This window comes from Pyxicephalus adspersus, chromosome Z (genome assembly GCF_032062135.1).
Source record: "Pyxicephalus adspersus chromosome Z, UCB_Pads_2.0, whole genome shotgun sequence".
Classification (NCBI taxonomy): domain Eukaryota; kingdom Metazoa; phylum Chordata; class Amphibia; order Anura; family Pyxicephalidae; genus Pyxicephalus; species Pyxicephalus adspersus.
In genome coordinates, this window is record NC_092871.1 from 15,654,966 (window position 1) to 15,669,510 (window position 14,545).

The 14,545-nt window shown below is 40.5% G+C and overlaps 1 protein-coding gene across 1 annotated transcript; it reads left to right on the forward strand.

The window, feature by feature from the left end:
* The first annotated feature begins 91 nt into the window (after positions 1 to 91).
* Positions 92 to 13,399, forward strand: BCKDHA (branched chain keto acid dehydrogenase E1 subunit alpha). Its single transcript, XM_072431237.1, has 9 exons — positions 92 to 187; positions 4,924 to 5,100; positions 6,258 to 6,344; positions 6,946 to 7,054; positions 7,150 to 7,311; positions 8,246 to 8,452; positions 9,125 to 9,266; positions 9,348 to 9,519; positions 11,564 to 13,399. The coding sequence occupies exons 1-9, from the start codon at positions 119 to 121 to the stop codon at positions 11,732 to 11,734; spliced, it is 1,296 nt and encodes a 431-aa protein (XP_072287338.1). The 5' UTR covers positions 92 to 118; the 3' UTR covers positions 11,735 to 13,399.
* The last annotated feature ends 1,146 nt before the right edge of the window (positions 13,400 to 14,545 follow it).

Below are 14,545 nucleotides of genomic sequence, written 5' to 3' on the forward strand. Positions count from 1 at the left end.
AGCGGAATTCATAATAGAAACTCTTTTATACCTGAGCGGCTGGGGGGAAAAAAAAATCTTATGTAGAGTCGGGGGTCCTAAAACGAGAGCAGGCGATTTGTAGTCAGTCCAAGGAAAGATGGCGGCGCTGAGGGCATTGCTGAGGATACGGGCTCCGTCTGGATGGCGGGGGATTGTGGGAAGACAGGTGAGAGAAGGAACTGCTGGGGGTCACGGTGGGCTGTCAGTGTGTGATAAATGTCAGGAGGTGTATGAGGTGCTGGGATAATGACTTTATGACTTGTGTTTCATAGACATTGCAGGGGTCAGCTGTGTATTTACACTCAGACTATAGATGTTTGTGGTCCATGACAATTATTCTTTACCAAATCTAATGTTAGTACAGCTGTCACCAAAAAAATATGAATGTCCTGCCATCTCTGATTACTAAACACATAAAGAACATAAAAATGTTTTTATTTTCTTTTGAAGTGCAACAATGCCCCTTTAAGTTTTTATTGCCACGGCAATCAAGACAGAATGGGAGCACAGAGCCTCCTGGGATACATCACGCACACCGGGGGGCGCTAGCTGCTTCTGTGTATGCTCTGACCGCAGGCATGCGCAGAAGGGGTAAAAGAGATGCCAATGCGCAGTGAGATTGGCTCTTTTTTTTCCTCCCTTCATAGCCGCCACATCATCAGATCTCGCACTGCGCAGTGCAGGATCAGGTGATGGAGAAGGAAGATGGCGGCGTCTGGCACTTCCGCTGGGATGTAGAGGAATCACAGGACGACATTGAAAGGACCAGCCTCATCGAGGGATTTGTGAGATTAAAGGTAACTTTCATTTTTTTAGTTTGCTCCCATTTTAATTGGCTTTCCAAAGGGGGGACAGGGTAGGGTGCTCATTCCTTGCCATTGTTATTTATAAACAATAACAAACAGTTGTTTTGGGTGATGATCACTGATCGTCCCCTCAGGTTTTTACATTGGTGGGATTTTGTTTGCTTATCAAGTCAAAGGCAATGTGAAAGCTGCTGCAGGAAGTCGGCAACACCTGGATTGAATGGTGAATGATGCAAGAAATGTCTCCAATTATTAGAAGACCGATCTGACCGGGCTGTACGGTGCCACTGGGGCACATTTCACACCCGGTATGGCCAAGGTACAAGGTGGAGGAGAGATGAAGCTGCCATGCTTGACTCACGAGAAACCAATAGTACATAGGCCTGGATTGTAAGCTCTTCGGGCCAGGGTCCTCTCCTCCTCCTGTGTCACTGTCTGTCTGTCATTTGCAACCCCTATTTAATGTATAGCGCTGCTTAATATCTTGGTGCTATATAAATCCTGTTTAACAATAATAATAGGCCAGGATTTCTAACTTTGCTTCCCCTACAATCCCTTTAGATGACGTTCTACTACACAATGGGCTCCCTCCTAAAGTTCCCATTCTTAGAATTGTACTTACCTTACCCCCATCTTCCACATTACAAAGTGTGACGTCCTTGGAGAAGGTGAAGAATTCATTCCAGTCCATTGCAGGAGCTTCTCTTTGCTCTGTGTTCCATTGGAATCTTCCCGAAAGGACATTGGCATTGTGCCTAATGATGGGTAAGGGAAGAAGCTTTCTAACTTTTTTCTTTACACATACATTTTTCCCTTACTAAGAGTAGGGTTTGTGAACCTTCCACTCCATCTTTCCATCTTAAAGCAGACCTAAACTCAGAACTTTTAACTTTACATAAAAAAGGGTAGACAAGTTAAAAATTGTTTTATTTTTTTGTTTTAAGTTAAACACCTATGTCGCAGCGATCAAGACAGAATAGGAGCGCAAAGCTCTTGGCGGCTCTTTTTGAAAGATTTCTGATCGCACTGCGCATGCGTGAGATTGGCAACTTTTTTGTTCCATTGATGAAAGGGCTGCTAATCTCGGACATGCGCAGAAGGAGCCCATTCATCAATGGAAAAAAAAAGTGCCAATCCCGCGCATGCGCTGTGAGATCTGCAATCTTTTTTTTACAATCTATGTCACTGGATCTCGCACCTGTGGAGGCGAGAGCGGGTAACGCAGGAAAAAGAACCTGGAAGAAGAGAGAAGAAGATATCAGCACCCGGAGCTTCCACTGCACCGGTCTGAAAACTGAAGATACTGGCATGACGCGGGACTCGATGGAAGAAACCTTCCGAGGGATAGACTGCTCTTCGTGATTAAAGTCTGTTGTTTTTAAGTTTAGTTCTGCTTTAAACATTCTAGGGTAGTTAAATGGTTTGTAAATGTTAGGAAACCCTTGCCTTGGTTATTTTTTTACCCACCAATGGGGCCAGACATGGCTCTCTCTTCATTTTATTGGGCTGTAGGTGGGTGGCAGCCCCTGTACTGTGACCCACCTGGCTGTTTTTGGTTGGTTACTGAAAAGTTGTGTGCCAACAAGCTGCTGGGTAGAATACTGGGCTGTTGTGTGCTTGAGCTGCAACCTTGCCTATCAAATTGCAAAAACTCCTTGCAGCGCTGGATTCTAGGTTTGAACCTCGGCCAGGACACTATCTGCATGGAGTTTACAGGCTCTCCCCGTGTTTTCGTTTCCTCTGGGTACTTAGGTTTCCTCCCACATTCCAAAAACATGCAGTTAGGTTAATTGGCCTCCCCACAAAAAATTGACCTTAGACTGTAATAAACACATATGGTAGGGACATTAGATTGTGAGCTCCTCTGTGGGACAGCTAGTCACATGACTATAGACTTTGAAAATAAATACAAGAATATGTTTAATACTTGGGGAGACATTTTTATCTTCACCTTTGTAGACAAGTGACAGTCTTTTTAAAATGTCCTTTGGAATCTATTTGGAGGTAAGTGCTTACACTTAGGGTTAGCTAGGGTTGTGTAAGTCATTACAGTTAGAGGAAGCTAGGGTTATTATTATTATTATTATTATTATTATTATTATTATTATTAATAAACAGATTTTCTATAGCACCAACATATTACGCAGTGCTGTACATTAAACGTGTTTCAGAAGACAGACAGACAGTGACACAGGAGGGGGAGAGGACCCTGCCCAGAAGAGCTTACAATCTAAGAGAGGGTGGGCATATATCTGGTGGCAGTGTACGTTAGTGTCTATGCAGAGACTAAATGGTCAGGTCAGCAGTGTCTATTTATCTGTCCAACTGTAAATCAAATACAATGCCTATCCAGTTGCAATGTCATTACTGCTTCCTGGTAATATACGCGTCATGATCATTTTCTGCTTTTTTCAAATGATAAAATGCTGTAGAACACCATATGTGGGTTTAACTATTTAAAAGAAATTGTAGGAAGGTGGCAGCCTGTTTATTGTGACCCAGCTTATCAGTAACCACTCCAAAAAAGCCGTGTGGTTACTGAAAAGTGCTGGGTGGTGCGCCCAGCTAAAAGGGTCCAGGGAGAACACTGCATCTGCATTGGTAACACAGAGCAGACCATTCAGACCTAGAGGCATGACATCTGCAAGGTGATCGGCTGAGTTCAGATTTCAGGGAAAGTTCTCTTTCCAGTTTGACTGAGAAAGCCAGTTCCTATAATTCCTAGCCTAGGATACCAGCAGAATGAAAAAAGGAAAATAAAAAAAAGTTTGTTGCCTCAGTGGCATCAAACATGATTGCAATGTAACATCTGCAGTCTTTACATGTTGTTTACTTTTACACACTTGTTCCATGAACTCCTACAATGACATTGTATATCCACATGCAGCTTGCAGCTTGCTGATATCAGGAAGGTCAGATTGTAGCTGAGGAGGCTCGCCTGAGTGTCAGCTCTGATTGGCTGGGGCCGGAGGTGTAGAGGAGGCGGGGTTACTGGTTCAGCTTGTAATAGAACAATGCTGCTTATTGCAAACCTGAAAGGCAGGGCATCAATATTCTATATATATACCTGTATACCTATCTATATATACCTGTGTGTGTGTGTTATGTGTATATGTATATTTTATATATACCTGTGTGTGTATATTTATATTCTATACCTATTGTACGCAGCGCTGTACATTAAATAGGGGTTGCGAATGACAGATACAGACAGTGACACAGGAGGGACACCCTGCCCCAAAGAACTTACTATTTAGGAGAAAGGGCTATGTTTATTATCATGTATTTATGTATTACAGACATTTTACACACACTGTCAAGAGGAGCTCATAATATAACGTTCCTCACTCATAACCTCATCACACGCACGGCTCCTAGATTTTTCTAGAGCTGCCCCGACTCTCTGGAATGACCTTTCTCGTCCTATTCGGCTTCCTCCTATTTTCTGCTCATTTTAAAGGGCTCTTAAAACCCACCTCCTAGAGTGTAAGCTCTTCTGGGCAGGGTCCTCTCCTCTTGTGTCTATGTCTATCTGTCATTTGCAATCCATATTTAATGTACAGCGCTGTGCACTATGTTGGTGCTATATAAATACTGTTTAATAATAATAAACTTAACAAAGTCTAAGTTGGTGTTTTTCAAACTCATCAACTTTTGAAATGACTTTTAGGTCCCAAGGAACCCCTCCTATAATTACTATATCAGAGCTCAGTTTGAAGAAGGTCACCCTCGCATCCAAAAAGATCATTGGTGTCCTTTAAACTCACCAGCAGGAAATAAAACCAGCGCTGGCTGCAATATGCACTACCTCTCCAGTTCTGTCCCCATATATTTTTGCCACTGGATGCTTTCTGTTTTTAGAGTGAATGATGCTTATTCACTGATGCTGATTTTCACTTAAGATTCAATTTCCAATATAATACATTTACCAGATTGAAAGTAAATAAATAAAAAAAACCTGATAAGGATTTGTATCCTTCTTTGCTGTATTTGAAATAGAAAATTTGAAACTGTTACTCATAGTTGTTAGTGTAGTGTGTAAATAAGCTGCCATGTGGTTAGCAATTTGCATTTATACTGTTCTTTTTATTCACAGGCTACTCGTGCTCTCAGCGAATTCACATCTTTGGAGGAAAAGCCGCAGTTCCCTGGAGCCTCAGCTGAGTTTGTGGACTCTCTGGAGTTTATCCAGCCCAATGTCATCTCTGGGATTCCAGTGTATCGGGTCATGGACCGACAGGGGCAGATTCTTAACGCCAGTGAAGACCCCCAGGTATGAGGCAGTCTGTGTGCATGGAGGAGATTGCTTTTCAGGACCTGTCACTTGAGTTCTTAAAGTGGAACTAAAGTCCCTCTTTTAACATGAGCATTTCAGACAGGTGGTTATTGAAAAAAGGGACAGAACCTGCCTGATTGCTGCCCAGCTGTCAAATTATGCTGAGCTGCGCATGCATTGGTTGCCAAAGAAACCCGGCATTCCCAGCTTTCCTTATGCATCGTAGGAATGAATGAGCTCCCATGCACCTGCACGGGAGTTACATCATCCGAGCACAGCCATTGAAGATGTCCAATGATCGTTTTTAGAAGCAAAGAAGGAAGATGGCAGCGCCCTGTGATGAAATGGGGATAGGTGAATAATCGTGGGTTTAGTTCTGCTTTAAGCAGATAAGCATGTAGTTAAAGTCCCACCATGCTTTCTGATTTTTAGGCCTGTATAATGCCTTTTGTGTTAGCCATTTTTTTCTTGACTAGGTATACATACCCAGAGTGTAATCTTTTTTCTGACTCTTTTGTTTTGTCCTGATGTGTGACATATTTGATACTGGACCAAGAATTAGAGGATGAGCTGTATCCTGAACCTTTTTAAAATTGCCACATTTATGTCATCAGAACTTTCTTTTAAAGTTTAAAAGTCTTTCTTTTTGTTTACTGCAAAATAGTTTTTCTTCTAGTTTGGAGGGAAGTGACTTCTAAACTTGTTACACTTATATTTCTACCACCAGCATAAACCATGCACACTCCCATTATAAAGTAGACCAGTTTTTTTTGACCTTTCAACATTGAGGATCCCTTGAAATTACTTTCAGGTATTCAGGGAACCCTTCTATACATACTATATCTACAGCTCAAGTACATTAGTGTGTGGTTCATGGGAAGAATTTCCCTTTCATTGCTGACCATTGGAAAGAATGTCACCCATACAGAAAGACAAAAAGAGCATTGGTATCACTTAAACTCACCTTGGTGGAACAAAGTTCTTATTGCTCAAGGGACCCCTAACAACCTGTAGAGGAACCCTGGTTGAGAAACACTGGGGTATTTTAGTAGATATGGCCCATGGCATTTACAGAGAAAGCTTTAAAGACTGTTTATTCAATTTTAAATTGTTAAATGACCAGTTACATTGTTTGGTTTATATACCTCTTGTAGATCCCTAAGGAGAAAGTACTGAAGTTCTACCACACTATGACCCTACTCAACACCATGGATAGGATCCTCTATGAATCTCAGAGACAGGTATGTAAATCTTTATCTTGCATTGGGTAGAGAAGTACCATAATTATTTTACATCTGTCTTGTGTCTGCCACCCTACAGTGGGACGTACAGACTCTAATGTTACATAGATCCTTTCTAAGTGCTTCTTCAGTGAACAGAGATCATGTACCCCCTTCTCCTTGTGTCACTTCATGCCCATAGCTTTCTCCTGTCTGTTTCACTCTGCATCGGTGTTTAAATTCCATGTGTCATAGTTGTTCTTTTTTCACTCTTTTTTTTTTTTTTTTGTGTCAGATAGATCCCATATTTTATTGCCCCAATCTGTTTGTGAAATGAACAACTTAAATGTCTTTTAGTTTCCTTCTGTTTGTGTCATCCAGCATTCACAGAGACATACTCCATGGACTGGATTTATTAAAGCTCTCCAAGGCTGGAGAGGATAGTTTCATCAGTGAATCCTGGGAGAACCAGCAAGCCTGAAATGGATCTGGTCCAGCAAATTACTTTTAGAAAATCTATTCCAGATTTGCTGGATCCCCCAGCTTCTTCTAGCACCCTTCATCTGTATCGCCCTGCAGTAGTAGTATTTGTAAGGTGAAATTGCATATTTTTCTCTTACAGGGAAGAATTTCATTCTACATGACAAATTATGGTGAAGAGGGCACACATGTGGGCAGTGCAGCCGCTCTTAACGACAATGACTTGGTGTTTGGACAGTATCGAGAGGCAGGTGAGCTGCCATTTCTTGTAAAGTAAATACAATAAAACATGTATTTCATTCATTCGTATTATTTGTGTAATCATATTTGCTGTTTCTCTTTTCAGGAGTCCTGATGTACAGGGGGTATCCTTTGGATCTGTTCATGTCACAGTGCTATGGTAATGCCTCAGACCCTGGAAAGGGGCGCCAAATGCCTGTACATTATGGCTCAAAGGATCTGAATTTTGTTACCATCTCTTCCCCGTTAGCAACACAGATACCACAAGGTATATTAAGCTCTACTTTACTTGTGGTAATTTACCTCTGCACGCTTTCATTACAACTAATAATGCATTTTGTCTCTTGTTTATGCAGAATTTCCTTTTTTAACCACAAAATAGAACAAAGAAAATTTTATGTTAAAAACATATAGCAGAGGTTGGCATGATCATACAGAACTAGCACAATTATGTGTTATGCCAAGCGTTTATTATTGAACGATTAGAGGTCGATCTGTTATCAAACTGATATCCACAACCAATTGAAACTCAAAAAAATCATCTCTTGATCATTCTGCTGATTCATTCTCTTTAGATTCAATTGTCTCATAAGAATGAAAGTGAACCTCTGCCTATGTGTATTTCACCTTAATTTAATGTCCATAGACCAACCTTTTTTACTGTTTTACCCCTAAGGAACCCTTGGAAAATGTTCAGGTTTCAGGGAACCACTTTTTAGGGGGCCAATGAAAAAAAAATTGGTGGTCCCTACAGTGGTGGCTAAAATACTATATTTTTAGAAAGTGAAGTCATGTAGCTGGCTTTGCCAAGTGGTGTTGGCCCCAGAGCTCTGTCAACATCATCAGATGATGATCCCTGGCAAAATCTGGAGGAACCCCGGTTGAGAATGAGTGGCCTGGATGAAACAAGCAGTTAGCCGCTGCGGTTCAGAGGGAGATCCTCTGGGAGGGCAACTTTTATCTTCTGGAGCAAGCTGTGATTTGATATGCAAAAAGAAACATTTGCAGAGTTTGCGTTGGTCATTAAAAAGTTACAAGAGGCTACAGAAAAAGCTCTACCCCCCCCCCAAGATGGATGTCCTTAACCTGGGGAATACCTCTACTGTGACTTGACACTACCATATTTCTGTTTTTCTTATCCTTCTATACAGAACATCCTTTTTCTATGTGTGTAATAATCTTTGATGATAATTTCTTTGTAGCTGTGGGTGCAGCATATGCCATGAAACGTGAAAATGCAGACCGTGCGGTCATTTGCTATTTTGGTGAAGGTGCGGCAAGCGAAGGAGATGCCCATGCAGCATTTAACTTTTCTGCAACGTTAGAATGTCCTGTAATCTTCTTCTGTAGGAATAACGGATACGCCATATCGACGCCTACCTCCGAGCAATATCGTGGGGACGGCATTGGTGAGTCTTGTGTGTGGATGTACTGTATTGGAATCAAATATATCAGATGTATTTGTTAATTTTATTCTTTATTAAAGTTTAATTTTAGATTAGGATATAAGAGACACAATTTATTGAGCTCGATATTCATTATTATATACTTAAGTGTATTTTTTAAATGCACACAAGTATCTAAATTTGACCTTTTGTTATCCTCCTTCAGTCTCGGAGTGCGAGAGGGAGAAACGGTACAAGAAGCAATCTGATAGGAGACGAGAGAGCATATTAAAAGAGAATTATCATGTACTATGCAGCAACAGGCATTGTTAGGTCCGATACAAGCAGGGATCAGAGGAAGTGGGCTAAATGATGCTGGTTATCAGACATCTACTGGCAGAAATATTTTTTTTAGGGGTATTCTCTGGGTTGAAGGTGAATAGTTTGTGGGCTGGTAATGCTACTTGAGGTTAGATGTGTGTGAACAAATTTTATTTATTGTGAAGTTTACCAAGACACAGAATAAAATCACTCCAAAATTTAGGACACTGGCAGTTTTTTGGTGAGTTAGACAGCTACACAGAATGAATGCTAGGAAAATAATTTGCTTTGTGGGGTTTACTATGTTCCCCTCCAGTTCTGTATTTCATTATTTAACAGCAGTGTACCTTAGCTTTTTTTTTTCTATTCTCACAGCCGCCCGAGGTCCCGGTTATGGAATTATGTCCATTCGAGTGGACGGAAATGATGTCTTTGCAGTGTACAATGCGACCAAAGAGGCAAGGCGTAGAGCAGTAGCAGAGAACCAGCCATTCCTCATAGAAGCTATGACATACAGGTAATTTAAAAAATGTTTAGAGTATTTGTAATGAGTACCCCTTAGGGAACAATGCTGACCCTTATGACATTTTTGTTGAAGGATTGGACATCACAGCACCAGCGATGACAGTTCTGCCTACCGGTCAGTAGATGAAGTCAACTATTGGGACAAACAGGATCACCCAATTTCCCGTCTTCGTCACTACATGATGCACAGAGGATGGTGGGATGATGAACAGGAAAAAATATGGAGGAAGAAATCCCGTAAACTGGTAAGGTTATTAATAGTTTTCAGTTGTGTACATTTTTGTGTATACAGCTGCTGTGCTACATTTTTTTTTCTTATCCTTCAAAAATATTTTACATCTTTATTTTTAATGTTTTCTACACTACAGAGTAATTCTGTTTCTTCTGCTAATTAGAACAAAAACAGATCACTTTGGTTTCTGGTGATTAGAAAGAAGATGTGTTTTTTTGCTAGCAACCAACCAGGTTCTTTTATCTTGTTATTTAAGCCTATTGCTTGATAAATAGGGAGACAGAAAAAATTGTAGTCAGATGTTAGATATTGAGGTCCTATGTGAACAGTAAGTTTTTAATACATCATGGTGCCCATAGATATCAACTAGCCATCCACTAATCCAGCTAGATTTCAGCCAGATAGGACAGGTATTTTATTTGGTCAGTCCTAGGGGAACAACCTTTCCGTTTGCTATTGCTCCCAAGGATAGGCCAGTGCTAGTACTGTCTATGCACATTTCCCCCTTCAGTCATTTCCATACAGGGCATGCTCAGTGTAATGCATGCACATTCAGCTGTTTATTAATGTCTAACTTTAGATTCAGTAACCCAACAGATCCCAGCAAAAGCAGAACCAGAGCAATCCAAACAATTTGCAATTTTAAGCATTATCATTAAAATACAATACAGTAGCTGTCCTACGATACCAATGCAACTGTCACATTTCTGTACAGAAAAGACCAAGAAGCATGGTCGTTAAAATTTCTGCACATCCAGCCTTTGATTTATGTCCAACTTTAGATCTAATACCCCAACAGGTTACAACAAAAGCAGAACCAGACTAAAAAAAATTGGCAGTTTTAAGCAGTTTTGTCAATAAAATACAATACAATAGCTGTTCTATGATACAATTCCAACCGCCACAGAATTTAAAACCTATGCATTTAACTTATTGTGCTCTTTTCATAGGTCTGTAACACTATTGTGGATCAGATAAGCTTTTGTTCCCATTTTCCAGTGTTGTTTCTATATTAGTTTTCGCCAAGACATGTGCCAAGACATGCAAACTACTTGCCAGCTATTATTGAATATGGAATCCATAATGTAAATGAGTCTAAAATAGTCTTCAAAGTGGAGCTAAACTCTGTTACTCACCTGTCCCCGGTTCCTTACAGGGTGCCTCCCTTCTTCTTCTATCGCCTACTCCTTGTGATCTTTGGCCATCTTAGTTGACCAGCCGGGAGGATGTCACTCCCACACAGGCGTGCAGGAGTTCATTCATTCTTGGCATGAACAGAGAAAGCTGAATATCCTGGCGGCTAAAGCCAGAAACTCAGAGCGATCAGGCAGGAAGGAGAGAATATAGGAGAGAGGGCGGACATCTGTCCCGTTCTTCAAAAATTACCTTACTTATCGTGGATTTTCAAAAGTGGAACTTTAGTTTTGCTTTAAGGGGAGGCTATGCTTATTAAGTCAAAAACAAATGTAGAGGGAAGCAACCTTGGCCTCAAGCATAATAAACAACCTCACTTGCTGTTTCAGCACAGGAAACCATATACATGTATCATATACATATATGACCCTGAATTGGCCCTATCTCAGTCTGCAATCCATTTTGATTTGGGGAATCAAAAAAGCCTTTACCTTCCTTGATGTATAATGGATAGTAGTGGGTTTAAAGCAGATCTTGCAGTTAAAGATCTTTGTCCAGGCTCCTTCCTATCCTACAGTGTTATTGTGTTGCTATTCTTGCCTGAGCATTTGTCACATGCTCTTAGCTAAGAGTGAGCTAGGGAACTGACATCCATGCAGGGGTTGCCATGTGGTTGCCTTGCACAAATCTGATCAAAATCTTTTTAACGTGGAAGCCTGAAAAAGCATTTACTCTAAGACAGCCGACAGAAGCTCTGAGGGAAGGATTTATTTTACTAAAAGTTGGCAAATAAAGTTGTAGTATTTGGGTTGGGAATTATATATCAAATACTCATCCCCAATGTACGGTATATGAATTCTATTATGCTGCAGAGTTCATTTTTCTGTCTGTGTAGCCATAACAACAATGCATTTTCTTTGTAGGTGATGGAAGCTTTCGAAGAGGCTGAACGTAAACATAAACCGAAAATCGAGCACATGTTCAGTGACGTCTATGCAGAGATGCCACCACACCTGAAGAAACAAGAAGAGTCCCTGGTAAAACATCTGAAGGTTTATGGAGAGCATTACCCCCTGGACAGCTACGAGAAGTAACCGGTCCACAGGACCCATCCATATAAATACTGTTACTCTGAGATTCCTGTTACAGGCAGCACAACACTCCGGACCGTGTCACCTTCTCAGGGCTGCCCAATTCCGCCTTTTTATTTTTATGGAGTACCTTTCAGTGGGAGCTGTATATAAGGGAAGATGGGGTGCAGGCTGCTTTTAATTTAAGTAGGTATATGAAGGGGTAGTGACTCCAATCTGTGACAGATGGAGGGAGAGAGGAGTTGCTGCTCCTTGTAACATATATTAGTATTGAAGAACATTCTAACTAACGGTGGAGGAACTGTAAGAAGATTGCTGTGAATAAATGTGTCTTACGGTGATGTGTGTTTGTGATTTGCATTTTATCTCCCAGCTAGAATATTTTCATTGTACAACGCACCAGTAATTTATAGTAATGACAATTATACTGTAAATATCAATGATGAGAAAGATAATAAAAGAAGTTACAGTTGCTCTGCTCAGGAATATCATAACCATTAAACTGCAGCACCTTCCTAGGGATAAGCATAACAATTATACAGAAAATATGCTTCAAGATATTTAAACCGGAGCTAAAGTCAAAATAAAAAATTTGATCCCGCAGATTCACAGGTTTCTTCGTTTGGGTCCTGCGTCGTCCTGGTATCAGTCTTCAGATGTGCTGGGCGCCTCCATCATCTTCTAACTCCTTTGTACGTCACCTGATCTCGCACTGCGCAGGTGTGAGATCTGGTGAGGGAGATGCGGAAAAAGATTGCAGTGAGATCCGCAATTTTTTTCTCCCATTAAAGAAAAAGCTGCTTCTGCGCATGCCCGAGATCGAGAGCAGCCAAGAGCCTCCCAGGTTGCACAACGTAGGTGTGCCTAGCTTTGCACTCCCATTCTGACGCTGCGGCGATCAAGACAAAAACGGTGTTGCATTTAAAAAAAAAAATAATACAATTTTTACTTTATAGAAAAGGTTTATCTACCCTTTTATTTAAATTAAAACATTTTGACTTTATGTCCGCCTTATTGTGTACAGGAGTTCAGAAAACATGGAAACCATCATACCTTTGCTTGGTGCACTATGATGCACCTTAAATGCTAGTGGTGGTAAGCCCAGCTGCAAAATCTTACCACTCATAAATTTCTGGCCTCCTGCATAGATTTTATTATTAATGGAGGGGGTCATCATATAAGTAAGATTGTGATTGACAGGCCCCATCACCTTAAGCCAGGCTAGCATCCCAGTAACACGTATAAAGTGAACTAATTGATTCAATGGAATCCCATATAATGCAATCAGATCACTAGTGCTGAAATGCAGATGTGTCCTTTATGTGAACTCTAGCAGAAATTTAGCAGGTGCTGGGTTTTATATTAATAAGTAATGCTACCCATAAAAATTATATTTGTTTTCATGATTTGGAGTTTGACAAAAGTTTATCTTCAGTTAAATAAGAATAGTATAGATTCACACCATTTTATACAGAAGTAGAAGATTTATGTTGATATTGAGAGAATTAATCATTAATGAACAATAAGATTGAAAATAATGAATACAGCAATTTATTTTATGAAAACAATGCCTTTGTTGTGTTTTATTTTATTCATCTGATGTGCTTGTCATTTCATTTGTCCTATAAACACCCTGCAATAAAGTGATACATGTTGAAAATATATAAAGGTTCGTGTTGGGGCCTATCAATTCAAATTTTAATCAGGCTTGGCAAAATTGTCGCTGAATCAGCTGGAACAAACCTTTATGGAATCTATAATGCACTGCATTGCCATTGAACAATGATCAGCAGGGTTGCTATTACTAATAATAGTGTTGAGAATTCAGGGTGATGTCAATGACCCAGTATGGTGAATGACATCTGGAGTTCCCTGTGCTATTACCATAGCCATGTAAATCTGTTGTTTAAATGCGATGTGTGAACAAGCATGCTGGTGTGGATTTACATTGTACAGAAAAAGGCCTTATATCCAAACAAAAGGCATAAAATTCCCACACGAGTCACACAATGCATTCAAGTCCTTTATTGTAATAAAAGCACATACACAAGGCTGGAGAGGATACACTTTCATTAGTGAAGCTGGGTAATCCAACAAACCTGGAATGGATTTCCTAAAAGTCATATCTATTCGTTAGCTAATGTTTTCAATCCTGGACCAGATGAATTCCAGGTTTGCTGGATCACCCAGCTTCACTGATGAAAGTGTATCTTCTCCAGCCTTGAAGAGCTTTAATGAATCAGGCCTATTGTTACCAACTCTGAAAATAGTGCAGGGAATACTGGTCAATGATGTTACACAGGATTCCCTAAGCTATTAACGCACTTACCACTTTGTTGGAAAGGGTAAGGCTTCGTACACACGTCAGATGGTTCTTGTCTGATAATCACCTCGGCTGATATTGGACGAGAATTGGATGTGTGTACGGTGCTCGTCCATCATTCCGATGACCGTCCTGGAGGATTCACGGACCATAAACAATTGTAATGGAAGTGAAGGGGGAGAGAGTGCAGTAGGATGCCACTCTGTCGCTCTCCCCCTCCCCTCTCCATAGATCAGAGCGGTGCTGTATGTACAGTGCTCGTTCATGCATCGTGCAGTCTTTTGTCTTTGGAAAGGATCGTAAAAGATCATTTCCAACGACAATGATTGCACGTTTGTACCCAGCCTAAGGTCCCTGTTGTATTTATTTCCATGGATTTCTGGTCACCCTCTTCAAGTGGATATTTAAAATTTTCTACACATGTACAATGTGATAATTTTTCATAGAAAGCAGTCTAGTTTGATCAATCTTTTGTACACATGACTTGTGTT

Coding starts and splice junctions, on each gene's coding strand:
- BCKDHA (XM_072431237.1), top strand. CDS start 119: ATGGCGGCGCTGAGGGCATTGCTGAGGATACGGGCTCCGTCTGGATGG. Junction 7,055..7,149: donor TGGACAGTATCGAGAGGCAG/GTGAGCTGCCAT, acceptor TTCTCTTTTCAG/GAGTCCTGATGTACAGGGGG. Junction 7,312..8,245: donor AGCAACACAGATACCACAAG/GTATATTAAGCT, acceptor ATTTCTTTGTAG/CTGTGGGTGCAGCATATGCC.